This window comes from Pterocles gutturalis, unplaced genomic scaffold, assembly GCF_000699245.1.
Source record: "Pterocles gutturalis isolate BGI_N339 unplaced genomic scaffold, ASM69924v1 scaffold15518, whole genome shotgun sequence".
Classification (NCBI taxonomy): domain Eukaryota; kingdom Metazoa; phylum Chordata; class Aves; order Pterocliformes; family Pteroclidae; genus Pterocles; species Pterocles gutturalis.
Window position 1 is genome coordinate 1,851 of NW_010118317.1, and position 17,493 is coordinate 19,343.

General features: G+C 43.5%; 2 protein-coding genes across 6 annotated transcripts in view; one reads left to right on the plus strand and one right to left on the minus strand.

Annotated features, from left to right (window-relative positions):
* LOC104463718 (lysM and putative peptidoglycan-binding domain-containing protein 4-like) overlaps positions 1 to 7,001 on the plus strand; it is a 7,904-nt gene extending 903 nt beyond the window's left edge. The window contains 4 exon segments of the mRNA XM_010076161.1: positions 3,466 to 4,110; positions 4,520 to 4,805; positions 6,493 to 6,600; positions 6,934 to 7,001. Of these exon segments, the coding sequence (XP_010074463.1) occupies positions 3,466 to 4,110; positions 4,520 to 4,805; positions 6,493 to 6,600; positions 6,934 to 7,001 (1,107 nt within the window).
* Positions 7,002 to 8,838: 1,837 nt separating this feature from the next.
* Positions 8,839 to 17,493, minus strand: part of MEF2A (myocyte enhancer factor 2A) — a 52,092-nt gene continuing 43,437 nt past the window's right edge. For all 5 annotated transcript variants that reach the window (XM_010076156.1, XM_010076159.1, XM_010076157.1 and 2 more), the window contains 3 exons: positions 16,634 to 16,760; positions 11,383 to 11,509; positions 8,839 to 10,880 (listed from right to left, as the gene is read on the minus strand). In XM_010076156.1, coding sequence (XP_010074458.1) covers positions 10,496 to 10,880; positions 11,383 to 11,509; positions 16,634 to 16,760 — 639 coding nt within the window. In that variant the 3' untranslated portion in view covers positions 8,839 to 10,495. The remainder of the gene's footprint in view (positions 10,881 to 11,382; positions 11,510 to 16,633; positions 16,761 to 17,493) is intronic.

Genomic DNA, 17,493 nt, shown 5'->3' on the forward strand with positions numbered 1-17,493 from the left:
AGGCAGAGGGGAGTGCGTGTGCACGGTGAGCTTTCTCTAGAGTTGGAACATACTACAAAATAAATTCTCTTTGTTCTGTTCAACAAAAAAACTGTTGAAAAGTTTTAATTACCTGATCTGAACATTAGAAGTACCCCATTGTTTAGCAGTTAAAGCTGTATTTTTAGAGCCTCTTTTATCTGCAAGCTAGACTGTGATTAAAAAGTTCCATGATGCAAACAATTGGACAGTGACCTGGATGGGGATAATGATACAGTACTGGCTCAACTGCTGCAAGACTATTGCGGTTTGTCTTGCTTAACAACACAGCAGCTGTGTGGTGCAGCTGAAGCAAGACAGCTTAGAGGAATTGCGACAATTCCTCCCCTCCCATTCCCTTAGAAACAAAAACAAAACAAAAAGGAAACCCTTCTAGGTTCTGCTGATGAGCCTGATGCGTGTGAAGAAGCGAGTCTGGTAGGACTTGAATAGGCCTTGATTGGCACCGGTAGAGCATGAGAGCTCGGAGCTACAGCAGTTGGCTTTGCAGTCACGACTATGTGCTTGTTTCTAAGCGCTAGCAATTGCGTTGATATTGCCGCTTACGCAGAATCACAGCAGTTTGGTGAACTCAAAGGAGAAAGACTGTGAACAACTCTTTTGGTTTATGGCATGAGAAATCCTGCTATGCCCCCTGTACCGTACCTCAGGAGGACTCAGTCCTGTCCCTGCTGTAACTGTTCATGTGCCTCCTCTGCTGCCCCGCTCCCAGAGCCTTTCAGCCCCAGCAGCTGCAGGTAGGTCTACTCTGCCTGCCCTGCTGGGCTTGTCCAGTGGGGAAAGCGAGCTGATGGGGAGAGACCAGGTAGTCAGTGTTCTCCTCCCACAGGAAAAAGAAACCTGTCCTACTGCTTCCCTCCCTTCCAGAAAGGACACTTCTGACTTGTTCCAGTTAAATTGAAGAGGTACAGAGATGTAATTGGACATCTCTGTGTTTGTCTATGTACACACTGGCACTGATCCATTTTCATGTATTTTGTTTTATTTGCACAATTGAGCAGCTCCTGAAAGGCTACCGGGACATCAGTGAGGAAGATTTGTAGTGACAAATATATGCAACTGTGTTTAAAAAAATCCAGGCTGAGCTTCTTGAAATCAGTGAGAACTTGTAATTGGTTTCAGAATCGTCAGGGCCTGCTTGGGGTGGGGGTATTAACACAGTGCAACAAATGGCGTTGTGTGTGCTACCGATAACTTGGCAGAGAGGCAAAGCACTTCAAAAATCTCATTTTCACTCTTGACCATTTATAGTCCTGGCCTGCTTTTGGCATTGTTCTTAGCTGGGACAAGAGGAGTTCAATGCAGCCAAAAAAAAAAGAGTACAGAAAATAAGCCTAAATGGCTTGTGCAGTGAGTGCTCTTGCATGCTTCCCATCAGCTTTGTTTGTGGTTTCTGCGTGAGTGCTGATCCACTTTTTGTTCCTTGACCCTTAGCACAACACTGCAGTGTTTGATTGCAGACACTGCAGGGGATATTTACTGTCCCGATAATTTGTTTTCATTGGAACAAAACCAAAAATTGAAGCACTGCCTCAGGAGGCTTTGGGTGAGATTGTTATTTCATAACGAAATAATTTTGCAGGGCTTAAGTCCTGATGTTGCAGTGGGGCAAGCTGTGAGGAGTCTGAACCAGCAGCTGAGAATTCCTTTTGCCGCAGGGGCACCAGATTAGGATCTAGTTTAAACATCCCATTTTCAGATTTCTCAAGCTTTGCAGAGTAAATGTGAGATTCAGGCATTCATCTCATCTCTGCCCTTCAGCTGTGATGTAGCAGACTTGCCACCTTTCAGGGATTGCACGGGAGATGAGCTTGACATGTGGTTCCCTGACAGCCCGTACGGGCTGGAGGGGAGATGCACGGGGAGAGGCAGCTCTGCCCGCAGAGCCGCTGCAGCTCCTCTCTCCTGCAGCCCAGTGCATGGTCCTCACCCGGGTGGGAACCCTCAGCCAGGGACTGCCTTCCCCTCACACCTCCTGTGCTGCTGGGGGGGTGGTACCGCCCCGCTCCTGACAGCTGCACAGCCTGCGAGTAGCCCTGAGCATTTGTTGCAGTGGCAGAGGAGTTGTTGGGGCTCCCTTCTGGTGTATTCATGTGTTGTATTTTAAAAGATCTTTGCCCTGAACAATTTTGGCACTGATGGCACTTACACATTTGCCTAGGAAGTGAAGTGCTTTCTTGCTTTTAGTTCCCCAGTTTCATTGGTAGCCTGAAGCTTGTGAGTGTGCAGTGAATGCAGTTCATACAGTTGTGTATGAGACTGCTGAAAGAACAAACCACGCTTTCACTCAGAGTGCAGTCCTTGTACTTCGTGTCTTCCGTATGGTACACCGGATGTGGTTAACCTGTTTGTGTTGCCTTTCTCTTTAGTTTGGGGTCTTGCTGTTTTCTTTGTTTTGTATCCTCCAACTTTTTCCTTGAGGTTCTTTGGTGTCTCCTTGGCTGCTTTGCAGAGCTCCTTGCAAACATTGACAGTCCTGTTCGTTTTCCTTGACAGAGGATTTTGGGCAGCTGAGAAGTCCGTGTACTCCTCAGGTTGTTGAGAGGGGACGCTGTGTTAAGCTGTCTTCTCTTTATGTAACATTAAATAAACGCTGCCTTGCCTTTGTCTTTCTTTGATACTGTCTGTCCTTGTGGCTTACACAGTATTTGTGGTTTGTTCGTTCTTGCTATTCTTACTGTTGTTTGCATCCCCGAGCTGGGTAGGAGCACTGGTCACAGCTGGAGACCCTAGAGAGGAACCACTGAAGATGATCACAGAGGTCCGGAGGTTATTGCTGTACCTGTGGTGGGAGCTTTTACCGACTGCGGAGAAATGAGCTGTACGGAGCTGCTGTCATGCAGGAGAGGGGCGATGCTTGGGAATGTGAGCAAAGGATCCTCGTGTGTGGGAGAGATGCTCACCTGCTCTCTTCCAGACTCTGATCTGGCTTTCCAAACCGTGGTGTGCTCCGCAGATGGAGCTCTGTTCACTCTGCAATCAGTTTCTGAGCAGGAGGAAGGTTTTGCCTGCTCGTGCTGATGTTGTCATCCCGCCTTAAACACTCATGGATTGTTTAAGGTATGAAAACTGTTGTAAAAAGGATCTGTTAACAAAGACTCTTCATGCCTTAACTCAGATTAGAAAGTGAGAGAAGGGTAAAGAAAGCAAAAGGAAGGAAAAACAGTATTAAGCAAAATACAGCATGTGAGAGATCCAAGAGCACTAGAGGAGGTTGTAGACTGGTTTAATTGGGAACCGTCTCTATCCTGCAGGACCTGGAGCATCCCTGGAATAGGTGGGAAATCTCTGCAAAACACTAACCCCCTGCAGCCAGGGCTGGCTTTTATTGTCTGGCTGCTGCTTGCACACTAGTTTTGTAGCTACTTCCTGCCTCAGTACTGGGTTGTCCTACACTAATATTCATGTCCTTGTTGGATTCTGTAGGTCGCTGATATCAAACGTGTCAACAACTTCATCCGGGAGCAGGACTTGTACGCGCTGAAGTCCATCAAGATCCCGGTGAAGACCCACGGGCTGCTGACGGAGAACGGTGGAGAGCTAAGGCCGCTCCCGACGGCGCCCTCCCAGACTGGCCTGATGCTTGTGGACTTACCAGAGTCGGATGATGATGATGATAGCAGCTCTGCTGACAGCAGACACCTGAGCGACTACTTCAAGGGGATTGACAGGAGCATTCAGGACGCGGTGCAGGCGGAGGTCCAGCTAAACACAGAGTATTGCGTGGAAGGACTGGAGAGGCCGCTGCCCGAGTCAGAGAAGCAGACCAGTAACGGTGCAGACTGTGGAATCCAGTGGTGGAATGCAGTTTTTATTATGCTCCTAATAGGAATTGTCCTGCCAGTATTTTATATCATCTATTTTAAAACACAAGGCCTGGTGGCCCATACCTCCAACGCAACAGTACCCTCAACTATTTCAACAGATGGATTGGAAGGGAAATTACCACAAAGCTCAGCTGTAGAAAAAAAATCCTGAGATGGAGAGGCAGCCAAATACAGCCTTTCTTCTCCTGGCACTAAAGCCCATACACCGGTGACTCTGACTCTAAGTGCATTCCGGGGAATAACAGTACAGATTATTTTTATTTTTTTAAGTAGCTGATGGTATAATCCTGAACTTGCCTGAAAGTGAGGTGATGTGGTTTTTATGGAAAAATAAGGATGCTTTGTTGCTTACAAAGACATCAGGCAGCTGACTTAACATTTGTGAACTCTGTTGAGGAAGGCTATTTTGTAGCAGTTTACTCATCGTGGTTGTTTCAGGTATTTCTTGATGCCTTGTCTAGGAAGTGAATCCTTTGCTGCTGAGGTAAAGAGTGCAGTATTAATGCCATTGGAAATTTGGGCGTGTTTGCATTTTAAGAAAACACTTTTCGCTTAGAGTAGAAGTGGCGACACATCTTCTCTGAACTGTCACTTTTATCTCTTGCAGACCATGGCCATGTTGGCATATTTAACCCTAAAATTATGACTTCTAGTGCATTAAGCTAGGTGTGCCACAGCACGAGGATGCTGGCAGCACCTCATCTTTTCATCCTGAAATCAAGTGTTTAAGCTGTTCATTAGGATGCTTTGAGTCCACCATTGGGAAGGGTGAGCCCAGACCTCTTCTGTTCGATGAAATCCGTTGGAGACTTCTCTTGAAATCCCGTGTCTCTGCAGGCAGAGCTCATTGCGGAATCCGTGCATTTGCCAGGATAGGGCTTGTCCAGAGCCAGTCCTTCAGCATAACCACAGACAGCCAAAGAGGAGGAGGAGGAGGAGGTGAGAGTCGCCTTAGGCCTGTGGCAGGTAGAATGTCTTCTCAAAGGCTCATTTACTGCAGGGGAAAGTCCAGGCAGCATTACTTTTTAAAAGAAAATAATAATAATCTGTAATGGTGCATCTCCAACACCCCATTTCAGTCACAGCATTGAGTTTCTTTGTTTGTAGTCTTCATGGGAGGGAGCATTACCAAGTTGCGTTTAATTTGCAAGGTGCAGGAAGGCCTTGCGTTACCTTAGACAGTCACTGCAAGTAGAAATCCTTTATGGAGGGGGGTGATGAAGCTGCTGCATGTTAAATATCTCGGTGAAATGCTGACGTTTGCATTACAAAGTTCCTGAGTGCGCAGGAAAGAGCAATGAAGCTTTGGAGGCCTGTGGTGTGCTGAGATGTCAGTAAGCCTGAGGTTGGTGCTGTTCAGGATGAGTCAGTGAACGCTACATGTGAGCAGAAAAGGAGGCTTTGGTGAGCTTTGCTGCAGAGAATTTGCCTCAGAGAGTTAATTCAGGAAACTCAGGTAAATGCTCTCCTGGATCGAAACACTAAGGCTGTTTTGTAGCACAGTTGTGTGAAAGTGGGCCAGGGCTGTGGCAGTGCAGGATGGGAGCAGCAGCCAGCTGAAAGCAGTGCTCTCTGGTTCAGGAGGGGTCTTGGCCCTTTCCTTGGCTGCTTGTCTCCTGCTGCTGAGCTGGCAGCTGCTGTCGTTCCTCACGGTGAGGGCAGAGCTGGCAGGCAGGCAGGCACGTGGCTAAAGCTGTTTGTTTTGTTTTTTTTTTTAATTTTGGTGGGGTTTTTTTTTGTCCTCCTCTCCTTGCCTTGCACTGGCCCATTTGCTGGCTTCCCAGCTGCCTGCAGGCTTCCTGCTCTTGCCATGCCAGCAGGAGCCTCCCACCAGCGGCTCTGCTGCCACTGTGACCTGCTGGGGCAGGAGCGAGGGCAGCGTCTTTCCCAAGGTGAGACCAGTGCTGCCTTGCGACTGGTGATGCTGCCCCTGCCCACGGGGGCATGGGGGAGGCTTGTTTGGGTGGGGGATTGGGGTTTTTTTTCTTTTTTTTTGTTTTTTTTTTTTAAAGCCTTAGTGGACACTTGCTTACAGCTCTGTGCATGACAGGGAATCTGGGGGAGTGCTGCGGTACAGGCTGGTGTTGTGTGGATGCAACTATCTCTTCCTGGCCTGAGGAAGAGCAGACTAACAGGGTCTGCAGGGCGTGGAAACAGCGTTGAGGCTTCTCCAGTAATGTGAGGACCACCACACCAAACAATTAGAACCACGTGCTGTTATAACAATTACCTGTGTTTCCTGCAACTGTCAAAAAAACAAAAAAAAATGCTCAGAGAAGCCTGAGAGAAACTAATTTTGTACACAAGGACTGTAAGTATCTTATACTGAGCAAAAACTTGTGGTTTTTTTTTTTTTCTTCTGTGAAGGAAATGTATCTCTCTTTGTTTTGGGGAGGGGGGAAGTCTTACTACATTTTTTAAATAAAGCAAAATGAATTAAAAGCACGAGGGGCACACCCACCCCAGACAGCCTGTGCTTTTTTTTTCCCCCTCTTAAAATGAGACTATGCTGTTGAACAGCTGAGCGCTTCCTCAGGGGGATGCCTTGCCACAGCTCCACCTGGCACTGGGAAGTGTAAGGCCGTGCTCTGCTGGGGTTTTTCTCTCACAAATGTTTGTTTCACAGATGCAGAACAGTGGGCACGGCTGCAGAGCAGCGACGGGAGTGGGGCAGTGCTGTATGGTGCAGCCACCACAGCACCAGTTCTTAATTTGAACACAGCAACACGTACAGGTACATCCCCAATCCACACTGAGTTAAAGGGAGTCAGCGCTGCAGGTCAGCACCAGTGCTTCGAAACTGGCTCTGAAGAGCACTTCAGATAGCCGGAGAGGGGGGCAAGGGTGAACACATGAACCGGTGCTCTGCAAACACGAGAGAGGCTGGAGTACACAGTAAAAGCCAGTATCTTTACTTTAGTGAATGCAGGATACAAATATTTTACAACAACCTCTAGCATTTTCTTAACCATTTGATAAAAAGTTCACTAGAATATTTATTGTATATTGAAGAAAAAACAACACATTCAGGGAAAAAATTGAGATTAACTTATTTTTTTCTTAAAAGATTCGTCTCAAGGATGGCAACAAAGTCCAGCTTGTGCCGCCAAACGGCTTATCATCATTAAACCGTGAACAGCTTCTTGTGAACTGTTGACTACAAACATTTACCAAATACATAAATCTCTTTTAAAAAAGCCATTTTAAATATAGCAAAGCAGTGTTCTCTTGCACAGCAAAGTGAAGAAAGTTTCTACTAAGATTTAAATGTTTACATTTGTTAAGTCTTTCTTTCACATTCTAATTTAACTTCTTCCCATGATCAATTGTTAGGAGTTATTATGTTCCTTATTTACTATGTATTTCTTGTGCGCACAGTAATTCGCAAGTTTCTGATGCATTAGTGTCCTTTAAGTGAAACGAAAAGCTAAAGCGTTTTTCTCTGATGAATCCCTGATAACGTATTTTAAAATACTGTAGTGAGAGCTTGAAGATGGAGAGGTGATTTGTCACAATAGAAAATAAAAATCTTAAAGACTTGAATGGGTTCAGACTAAGATTGGATCCACTTGCAATGTCCTTCAGTATAGGTAATTTAAAAAAGTAATTTTTTTACCTGTTGAAATATCTGTGCTATGTTTTTTTTTTTTATAAAACATTTTTACAATTCCTAAAAAAGTATGCTCCAAAGTTAGTTACCTGTTATTAAAAATCAGGATTCCCGTTTATTCTCCCCCCTGACATGGGGCATCGATGAAGACTTGTTCTGCTGAATCTGGTGGAGGGTTTGGGGCAACATGTGAACCGGCCCATTAGCAGCTCTTAAGAATCGATTATTTTTTTTTAATTCATTGGTGCAATTTCATTACAAACTCTAACCCTTATGTTGCTTTTTTTCTTTAAGAAAACAGTAGCAGTACTGTTTAAAAACCTGCATAGAAATAAAGACTATTGAGATACAGTCAGCAAAGCCATCTTATAAGGCACACAAGAAAATAGACAGTAAATGTGAATGCAGAACTCCCACTCGATGTACAGCAAAGTTCATATATGTATTCATATAAATAATGAAAAAAAAAAACCAAACACATAACTTTTCAGAGCAGTAAAAGGTTCTCTGCAGCGGTAAGTGAATTCAGTCACTTCGGAAATAGAGTTGCCATTAGAATGAGTCTCATTTTCCCCTACACTGCTGTAAACCGGTAACTAACGACAATAACTGGAGAGCAATTTCCAGAGGTAAGTGGCTGAAAGGAACTGAAACCTGCACGTTGGCTGAAGTTACCGTGACAACAAGAGATGGGGTGGGAAGCTGCATGTCCTGACATTGTTCTTCAATCACACATTAAAGGAAGCAGCCGAGGAGACAGCTGTCCCACTTGGATTTCCATCTCTTGTACTTGTTAGTTACAGTATCAAGTGATTTTTTTTTTTTAAATTACCAAAAAAAAAAAATTAAAGCCCAAGCAAAAATTTAATAAATATCAGGGATAACTCTTAAAGGTGTTTGGGTAACAAAACAGCAGTGAAGATCCTTCCCCAGAGCTAGAACTGCCACCGGTAAGATTTACTGGTATCTACTACGGTTGGTTCTCTGCACACTCGGACCCTTCCCACGTGCAGGAGGATGGACACACGGCCAGGACCCGGGAGCAGACCAGGCTGTGAAAAGGCAAAACCAATCCCCAGCATGAGATCGGCTCCCCCAGACCAGGCCAGTACAAGCCGGGGCACTGAGTTTTCGGCTCCTGAGACTTTGCTGCTCAAAGCCGCCTTTACCCGCTGTGCAGGGTTGGTCGGGGTGGGGGCGCAGAAGTCACAAGGAGATGACAGCCCCTGCTGTCCTTGTCACCACACGGCCACATTGTGCAAATACGATCAAGCTACCCAACCAAAGTACAAAACAAAAATCTTCCCTCGCCAGCTGTTAGGACACAATGGGCCTCTGGATTCCTCGCTCTATGTCATGGAAGCAGCAAATTTATTTCTGAGGCTTCATCCCAAACCACTTACCAACTTAAAAAACCTTTTGTGCTCGTCTGATATGTGTTACTTCCCTACCATGAGAAATTAGGTCAAGTTTTTGCACTGATTTTTTTTTTTCCTCCTCAAAAGAGGCAGCTTTAAAATGACGCCTTAAAATGTGTTGTAACAGATTTTTTATATTTATGCAGGATGAACTTAACACCGGATTTTTTTTTTGCCACTTTGCTATTTATATACATATATATAAAATGTATAATGAAGCTTAACCATACAGCACAGAGATTACAATTTAACGGCACACATTCACCACCAGTGAGGGGGACAACCCCTTTATACACCCTCTGAAAAATCTGGATAATAATATTAATAATAATTAAAATCCAAAGAAAGTACAGTATATTTAACAAAATAGTAAATATTAAACAGTGAATACTCTACTTAATAAGGACCTCGCCTTTTTTCAAGTTGGCGTCAATCCACAAAAATATACTTTTTAATCTGGTGAACGTACAATACATAGGTACTTACACCAAAGGTGATAATATATTTAGGATGCTATATACACAAAGAGTTTGGCTCAAATTTAAATTTACATAGAAGTGTTCATGGCTTATTTTTCCCCCAAGGTTCCGCCTGCAAGTTTTTCCTTTTCATCTTTGAAAGCAAAAACTAGAAAGTCAAAATAAGATAAAACTATACTCTACAAAAAAGCTACAACATACAGCTTTGGCTTATATAAATAATTCATAGCAGAATGTGTTCAAAAGTACTGTATATAACTTTATATATAGTCTTCAATTCATTAGGGTATTGTTTTCTTTAATATAAAATATACATGAGCTAAACTCCGTTTCTATATTTTTCAAAGGTATGAACGTAAAAACAAATTTGTCAAACATATTCCAATTATAACTTAATATATTAATTTTATTTTGTTAATGTTCTATTTTCTAGGCTAATATTTTCTGAATATTTCATGCGAGTTCTCTATGTCTCTCTTTCACTCATTAAAAAAATCACTTCTTTGACCCAATACACTACTTCTTTTGCACGTGCAAAACAGGGTTTTTGTTTTTTTATTTCTTATAGCGTCAGCCCTTCTCCATGCACCCTCTGCAATAGAGACCCATGCCAGGTTGGGTAATATAAAGGTCATTTTATGTACAGTATTGCTTTCTTCTTCCTGCTTTTCTACTGCTCTGCTGCTACAAAGCATTATTTCTTAACTACAAGTAACCATACAGCTTGAATAAAACACACAGGGACGTTACTACAGGCGAGCCCTCTCGGTTTCTGCAATCTAGTGTGGTGGGGTTATAATGCGGGTACAACGGTTCTCTGCAAAACCGGTTCTATCATGAAAACACCGAGTCCAGGTAAGTGCCAGACTAGATCAATACCTAAAGGATTGTTCTGTTACGTTTTACCATGGGACATCTGCAGCTATACAAGAAGTTTGTCGTAAGTGCCTGATGATTTTGTGTATGCTACACACACTAGCACATATATATGCATGTGAAGATATATATATGCATGTATGTATATACATATAAATATACTATTTCATGTCCTTATTTATAAATTTAGATATGTCAGGACAGTTCATTTTGAGAACACAAAACTGAAGAGGCAACACTGGGAGTTTATGTCACCCACGTGTCCATCCTCATTCGTTTTACCGATGGACTCTCTCTGTCTTCTGAATTCGGCGGCCTTCCCAGCACAACGGGTGAATGGAAATCGCTTCTCGGGTCTTCCCGGTCGCTGCCGTCGTAGGAGCTGCTGGAGCTGCTGAGGCTGTCAACAGGAGAGCGGCCCATCTCCTGCCGCGGCTGCTGCTGTTGCTGCTTGTGGCGGTGCTGTTGCTGCTGCTGCTGTTGCTGCTGCTGCTGCGGTTGTGGCTGCTGCTGCGGGAACCCAGAGGGAGTTACACGGTCCCGGGGAGGTGAAATTGGTTCAGATTTGATGTTGATGTTTTGGTTGGTGTTAATGGATAAATTTGAACCCTGAGATAGCTGGCTGCCGGTACTGCAAAAAAGAAAACCAAAAGGCAGAAATAAGAAAACACAAAAAAGGAAAAACAAGTGACAATTCATGTGTCAGTGTGATGGTGTGGTCCTGCGGTTCAACACTCTCAAAATTAGCATGTAAATAAATGCAGCTTACTGAAGTTAAGAAACAAAGTTGAAAAAAGCACTAATTAAAGGTCTGAATGCATTTACAGAAGTTGAAAACAAACAGAAATATTTCCTATTTATCTAAGTTCATCACGCAGGCAACTCCTCTGAGAGAAGCTGGGCCTGCAGGGACACAGCTTGCCAGCTGCAGGATGGAACTGACAAAAGAGACAACCAGCACTGAACAGGAAAGCTTTTGCAGCTAAGGAACAAACTTTAAAGGCAATGCACCATCACCAGCAGACATGAAATTAACCTGGCCTTGTGCGAAATATTCCCCTGTGCAGATTATCCAGCTTGAAGGCAGAAGTTCCCGAGGGGTGCAGCACAGCACCGTTACCAGAGGTACTTACACGAGAGAGCTGAGGGCTGCTGGACCGAGATGGTGCTGCTGCCAGGCAGAGACCTGCCCTAAGGACAGCATTCCTGGGGAGTTAAATCCCTGCAGGGCAGACAGGTCTGCACTAGTCAAGGAGTAATCTAAGAGGGAAAAAAAAGAAAGTAGTTTACAGATTTGGTTTTTATATATACATAAATACATGAGAATATATGTGATATATATGTGCGCACACACACACAAATATAAAGGCTTTCTGTCCAAAACAAAGGCAGACAAGTGACCCAAAGGAGCCCAGATGTGAAAACTCTGAAGCCTGGGAGCAGTCCTCCTAACGTCACAAGGAGCTCTACTGGACATAAGCCTCCAAATGTCAATTTTTTTTTGCATTCTGCTTTTAGTTCCTATATGTTGCTGTCTCGTATAGCTTCTAGGCCCACAGGTACCACATATGCATTTTACAGTACCACAAATAGTTGCATTTTTAAAGATTTTCATCTGCATGGAAATACAAGTCATTAGAAAGGAATGGTGTTTCTTGTGCTGAATTTACTAAAGACATCCCAACTCTGGTTCCGTTCCCTGATGGGAGTCGGCTGCAGCCAGGCACACAAGATGCAGATACTCTATGGCTGGCTCATAGTCCCAAAACCAATATCCAAAACAAACCAGGAGAACAGCGCTGGCTGCTATTGTCCTGGCTGCCAGGGCAGGCGAAGGGACTCCTGACTGGCAGGGACTGGTGGCCACACACTGGGCGAGGAGGCACAGGCAGGGGCTGGATGCCCAAGGGATGGTATGACCAAAGTCACCACGACTGGGAGCCTCAGTGACCCCTCTGTCCACTCTGTGCGGTTCCTACTGCAACACGCCCATTCTCCCTCTCCCCACAATAGGTTCACTCGTTACTTTGTCTGATTAAACTGTCATCTCTGTATTAAATAAACAAAAGAAACCTCTTTATTGAGAAAAAAAAACTTAATTGTTTAGAAATATGACTTAAATGGATAATAGACAATGCAACACATTCCTAATCCACAGCCAGGGCCTGGCTGTTAGTTTTGGCTGGGCTAGAGTGCTTAGACAGTTCTCACTTTTCATTCACACGGGGGAAGTTATTTTTACTTTATCATTATCACTCATTATTTTCCTTCAGGTTTTAAAACAAAGCTGCAAAATTATTTTGTAATACAGCTTCCTTAAAATAATTTCTAGTCTCTTGAGAATGTGACAAAATGCTAGCAGCCAGATTTAATACTGCCAGCAGATGAACCAAAAATTCTGATTATGTAGGGTTTCTGCTTTGTTTCAGTTTGTGTTTGGTTTTAGTTTTTTTTGTTTTTTTAATTATAATATTTTGGTTATTTAAGTGTTGTCCTAAAATGACAACACCATTATGATTTATCTCCCTTGAGATAAGCTTTCTTGAACAATTCCCCCATCCAACTTGTTTGCTGTGGACAACTTCTAGGTTTCCCTTTTAGCAGGCTCCGACAGCAGGAGCCCCGTGCCAGCAGGCGTTGTCTCTGTTTCAGAGATGCATGAGCATCCCTGCAAGAGTCCTCCTGAAGACCTTGGCAACCCCAGCTGCACCCCAGCATGTGAGGCTCCTCAAGCTGCCTTTTTTCTTTCATTTCTTCCCAGTTGACATTTTTGTTGCAACTCTGGAAAACCCTCACAAATATTTCTGCACAAATTCAGAAAGATTTTTCCCAAGCTTTCCAACCCAAAGCCCTTTTACAAGACTGAAAACTAAAAAAAAAATACATCCCTCCAATGACCAGGACATGCCCTCAGCCCTCAGCACAGCCAGACCTATGGCAACAGGCAAGTGCAGTAACTGCACACACTGAGAGGGATGTGCTGTTCTGTGCCGGTGGGATTTCTGTAAGAGCAGACCTGAAGAAAATGTTCATAGGAACTCAGCTTCCATGTATTTTTTCTTTGCAATCGTAGCTTTTATGATAATGGACAATTAACTTCTGGTACTTCAGAGAGAACGTGCCGGGTGAGGGGGGTTTGAGGAGATGCTTTTCCAGAGAACACATACGCCACTACACAATTAGCTGCACTCTCATTTCCCTAAATAATCGTATATCTCTAGCAGTAAAACCAGGACACCCATTTCTATACATGAGTGGCTTGATGGAAGATGGGAAAGGTGTAAGGACAGAAGAGTGACTTCTACGTGACAGAAACCATTACTGCTGTGACCCTAACAACGAGATACCCTTGAAGTTTGTGCCTTTGCAAAATAACTGACATAAAGCCAGTAATATAATTAATGGCCAGATACGCTCTGTCAAATGTAAGTTACTACTTAACTGATCTCTGTGGGTTTTGAATTTTTTTTTAACTCCCTGGAGTGTTTTAGAACATGCAACTCAGTTCCTTCTGGCCCTTCCTCCAGCAATCGGCAGAAAGACTATTTCTCCAGCAGAACAAGTTGTATAGAATAGTGCATTTTGCAAAACTGATATCCAATGTTTTAATCAGTGTCTAAGGGCTGAACCATCCCTTCCAGCCCTGAAAGAACCCATCACTCCAGAAAAACAGTTTAGGTATCTAAATTTTATCTTAGTCCTTGAACTGCAGAACTGAAATCGCTACGTAACTGGTGACTACACTGAGGATACCCAGATGATAACTTGGTTTCAACATCAAATTTCTTTTTGCTAATAACAGAAAGGCTTAAAAGCTTGTCAGAAATTATTGCACTATCAAGGGAAAGGGTCTGTTTTTTAAAATCATATCCCTGTGCGTAGGACACCCATTTAAACTGTCTTTGCTGCTTCCTGAGATTCAGCTACAGCCCCTCACCCAAAGAGCCTCTTGTAGCCATCAGCTTATGGGTTATTCTGGATGGGGGATGCACTCAACACTGCTTCCCGAAACTTTGTCAGAGTGTGGGAGAGAATGAAGGGATATGTTCGGTGACAGGTAAAAATCAATTCAGGCCTTCTGGGCGGGATCCAGAACTATTTTACTTTAAACAGCCATTAAATGCAATGTATAAACAACCAAGCATCAAACCAAGATCTGTGTGTCCAGCAAATCCACACTTAAGCTCACAAGCCAAAGCAAGTCACAAAGCACAACTCTTCACTCTGCTCCTTACACTGTTCCTGCAACCCCATCTGCCCCTTCACTCATTCCTTTGGCCCTTAACTCCCCTCAGGGCAGCGATTATTTGCATAAGTGGGTGCTACCACAATATAAATATTTACTGCTGCTGCTGACTAACCAGTCCCGCTCCAAACGCAAGCCTCCTGCACGCCAGTAACTGCCCGGGGCAGTGCCTCTGGGCACACCAGCGCAGAGGGGGCTGCAGGGGTCAGGGTCAGTTACTGAGCACATTAATGCAAACAGACACAAACACACAAAGATGCCAGTTGTTTGGCTGGAAGATGGCAACAACTCTAAACTAAAAACTGTAGTGAAGACTTTGGAAGGTAAAACGAATTGAGAAAATTTCTAAGATTGCATATTTTTTGTTGGGAAAATTATTATGAATGGCTATGATGGCTACTCTGTCCATTCCATCTTCCACACTGTAGACTCCTGATGACACCCCTCCTTGCAGAAAATGAAGAAAATGACAAAACTTCTGTATTGCTCAGGTTTTAGCCATTTTCTACAAACCTTGATGGTTTTTTTGGATTTATCCCTACCTTTGCACAAGAGTAAGAACATCAGGTCACTGACAACAGACCAGCGCAGAATCTTTTACCCTTTCTTAAATATATTACCACAGAGGTGCCACCAGCGTTGCTTTGGGCAGCAGAAGGTACATTTTGGAGTGGCTGAAACACGGTGACATTGGGGCAGCTCCTGATCTGTTCTTGGAGAAGCCACCCCTGCAGCATGTGTGTGTCCCAGTCCCTCTTCCAAACCCCCCACTACCAAAACCTTGCCAGGTAAACCCAGCACAGTGGCTCCATAAGGCAAAGGGATCTAATTCCTTCCTAGCGTGCCCTCCACTGCCTCCCAGGTTCCCGAGCATCTCACGCCTGCCAGCTACTTGTGTAGAGCCATCAAAGACAACACAGGTTGAGAAAAGAGATGTTACTGGGGAATCTCCTCCACTGGAGACATGGATCTTCCCAGCTCACAGAAAGCAGAGAATGCTCTCAGGCCCTTCTGTCTAGCCAGAGTTGATCAGCTATAAATGTAAGCTCTCTAGTGCAGTTCTGCTCCTAAGAGCTATCATTGCAGAACAGAGAAGCAAGATTTTTTTATTTTTTTTAGAATTTGAAAGCCTACCAAATAAGACTTAAACATTTCCCAGTTCTGAAAATCCTGTTTTAACAAAATGCAGTACTTACATTTGAATGTCTTAATTAGACTTCATCTAAAAAGAACAGTGAAGTGGGGAATTATTTCCTTTGTTTTTCTTTTTAGTTTTAACAAATAGCTATTTTAACTCTGACTTACAAAATGTATTGACACTTATCTGCAATGGAGTTTCTCTGCAGGTGCATTTGAAAATTAAACTGTGCATCAGAGACCAATGGTAATCAACCTGACGCCACCAAGGCTGCAGCCTTTCAAGGAAATGATTACTAAAATTCCTTCACTAATTACAAACAGCGTCTGTAACAAGGAACCTTGAATGAGAAGTCAAAATTACCGTATGGAGACAAAGAACGAGGCACCAGATCACAAGCTACTTTCCAAACTGGCAAACCAATTATCACAAATTCACCCATCTTGGATAAAAAGTAGTTTTAAGGTCCTTCAGGTAACAGTGACTCCCAACAGTGAAATGCTGATGATTGACGCCTTCCCGTGAGTCCCCACCTCACTCTCAATAAAACTACTGCAGAGGAGAAGGCCCTGCCCGTGCTTTGTACATCTGGGTTTTTTGTCAGTTGAAAGCCCCAGTAGAACCCGATTCCCTCCTGCTGTTGGAGCTGAGCAGACAGAATGAAAGGGACAGTATGTTCTGAAGCATCAACTATTGCTTAAACGTTGGCATTCAGCTCTCACATGGAAAGCTTGAACACTTCTGCTATAAGCAACTCATCTCATTGTGCCTCTCTCTGTGTTCAGCCGCGTGCAACCCGACTAACTGAAGCTTCTTCCTGATGGAAGTCTCAACATTTACACGTTTTACAAGGTAAAGGCTCACTTTGGATGAATAAGAGCTTTCATGTGAACAGAAGAGGAAAACAAAGTGTCACACAAATGCAAATTTTCTGGGCTTATTAATCACAACAGCCTTGTACATCTGACAAATCATGCCACTTATTAAAAACAACGCTTACCAGTATTGTAGGCAGTAGGCATGGCCGAATACACCAATCCCTGCGGAGGCAAGCTTGGAGTTGTCACAGACACCACAGGGGTAGCAAGAGGCTGTGTAGACTGAGAACTACTTATCCTTTGGGTATTCTATAAATGGTTAAAAATAACAACACGTCTTGTGATATCAGTTAGAACAATGGAAAATCAAGTGCTAATACAAAAATAGCATTCAATTAAAATGTGTTTCTTTGCTTCACTCTTTAGTTGCGAATACATCCTTTTGGTCAGGATAGATTTTCTAAAGAAGCCAGAACATTTCACGACAAACAAAATGATCTTGGCAAACTGAAATGAAAAATTAATTAAGACTCACTGGTCCACTTCCCGTGCATGCAGATTTCAACAGTGTTAGAGTTGGAGGACATGAAAATAAAGGCGATTTCTTAGGGATACACACAACAATTCTCAGAAGTTCTTAAGTGATTTAAGAGTTTTTAGTCTTATCTTTTAAAGGGGTTTTAGTGCAGATAGTGAGGTGCAGTTCCACCAGAAAAAGTGTCTCCTCTCCCACTTCCCAGCTGTTTATCCAATTTTTAAAATTTTAGCTGCCAGTTTTGACACTGTGCTGACTACACCTGTCCTGAAAGGAACACAGAGATCTTCTAAATTTGTGTTGATAAGGCTTCAGTGATAAAATAATCTTGCTGTTCCCATGGTTCCTGAGAAGCTGAGAGAGTACTTGTTATAATGCAGATATGTTTCAAAGCAAATGACATTTAAGTTAACACAGAACAACTGTGCTTTTTGACAGGAAAAATAACTAAACTAGCCTGTCTCAGATTAGCTAACCGGAGGCACAAGGTGGATTTTTAAGAACACT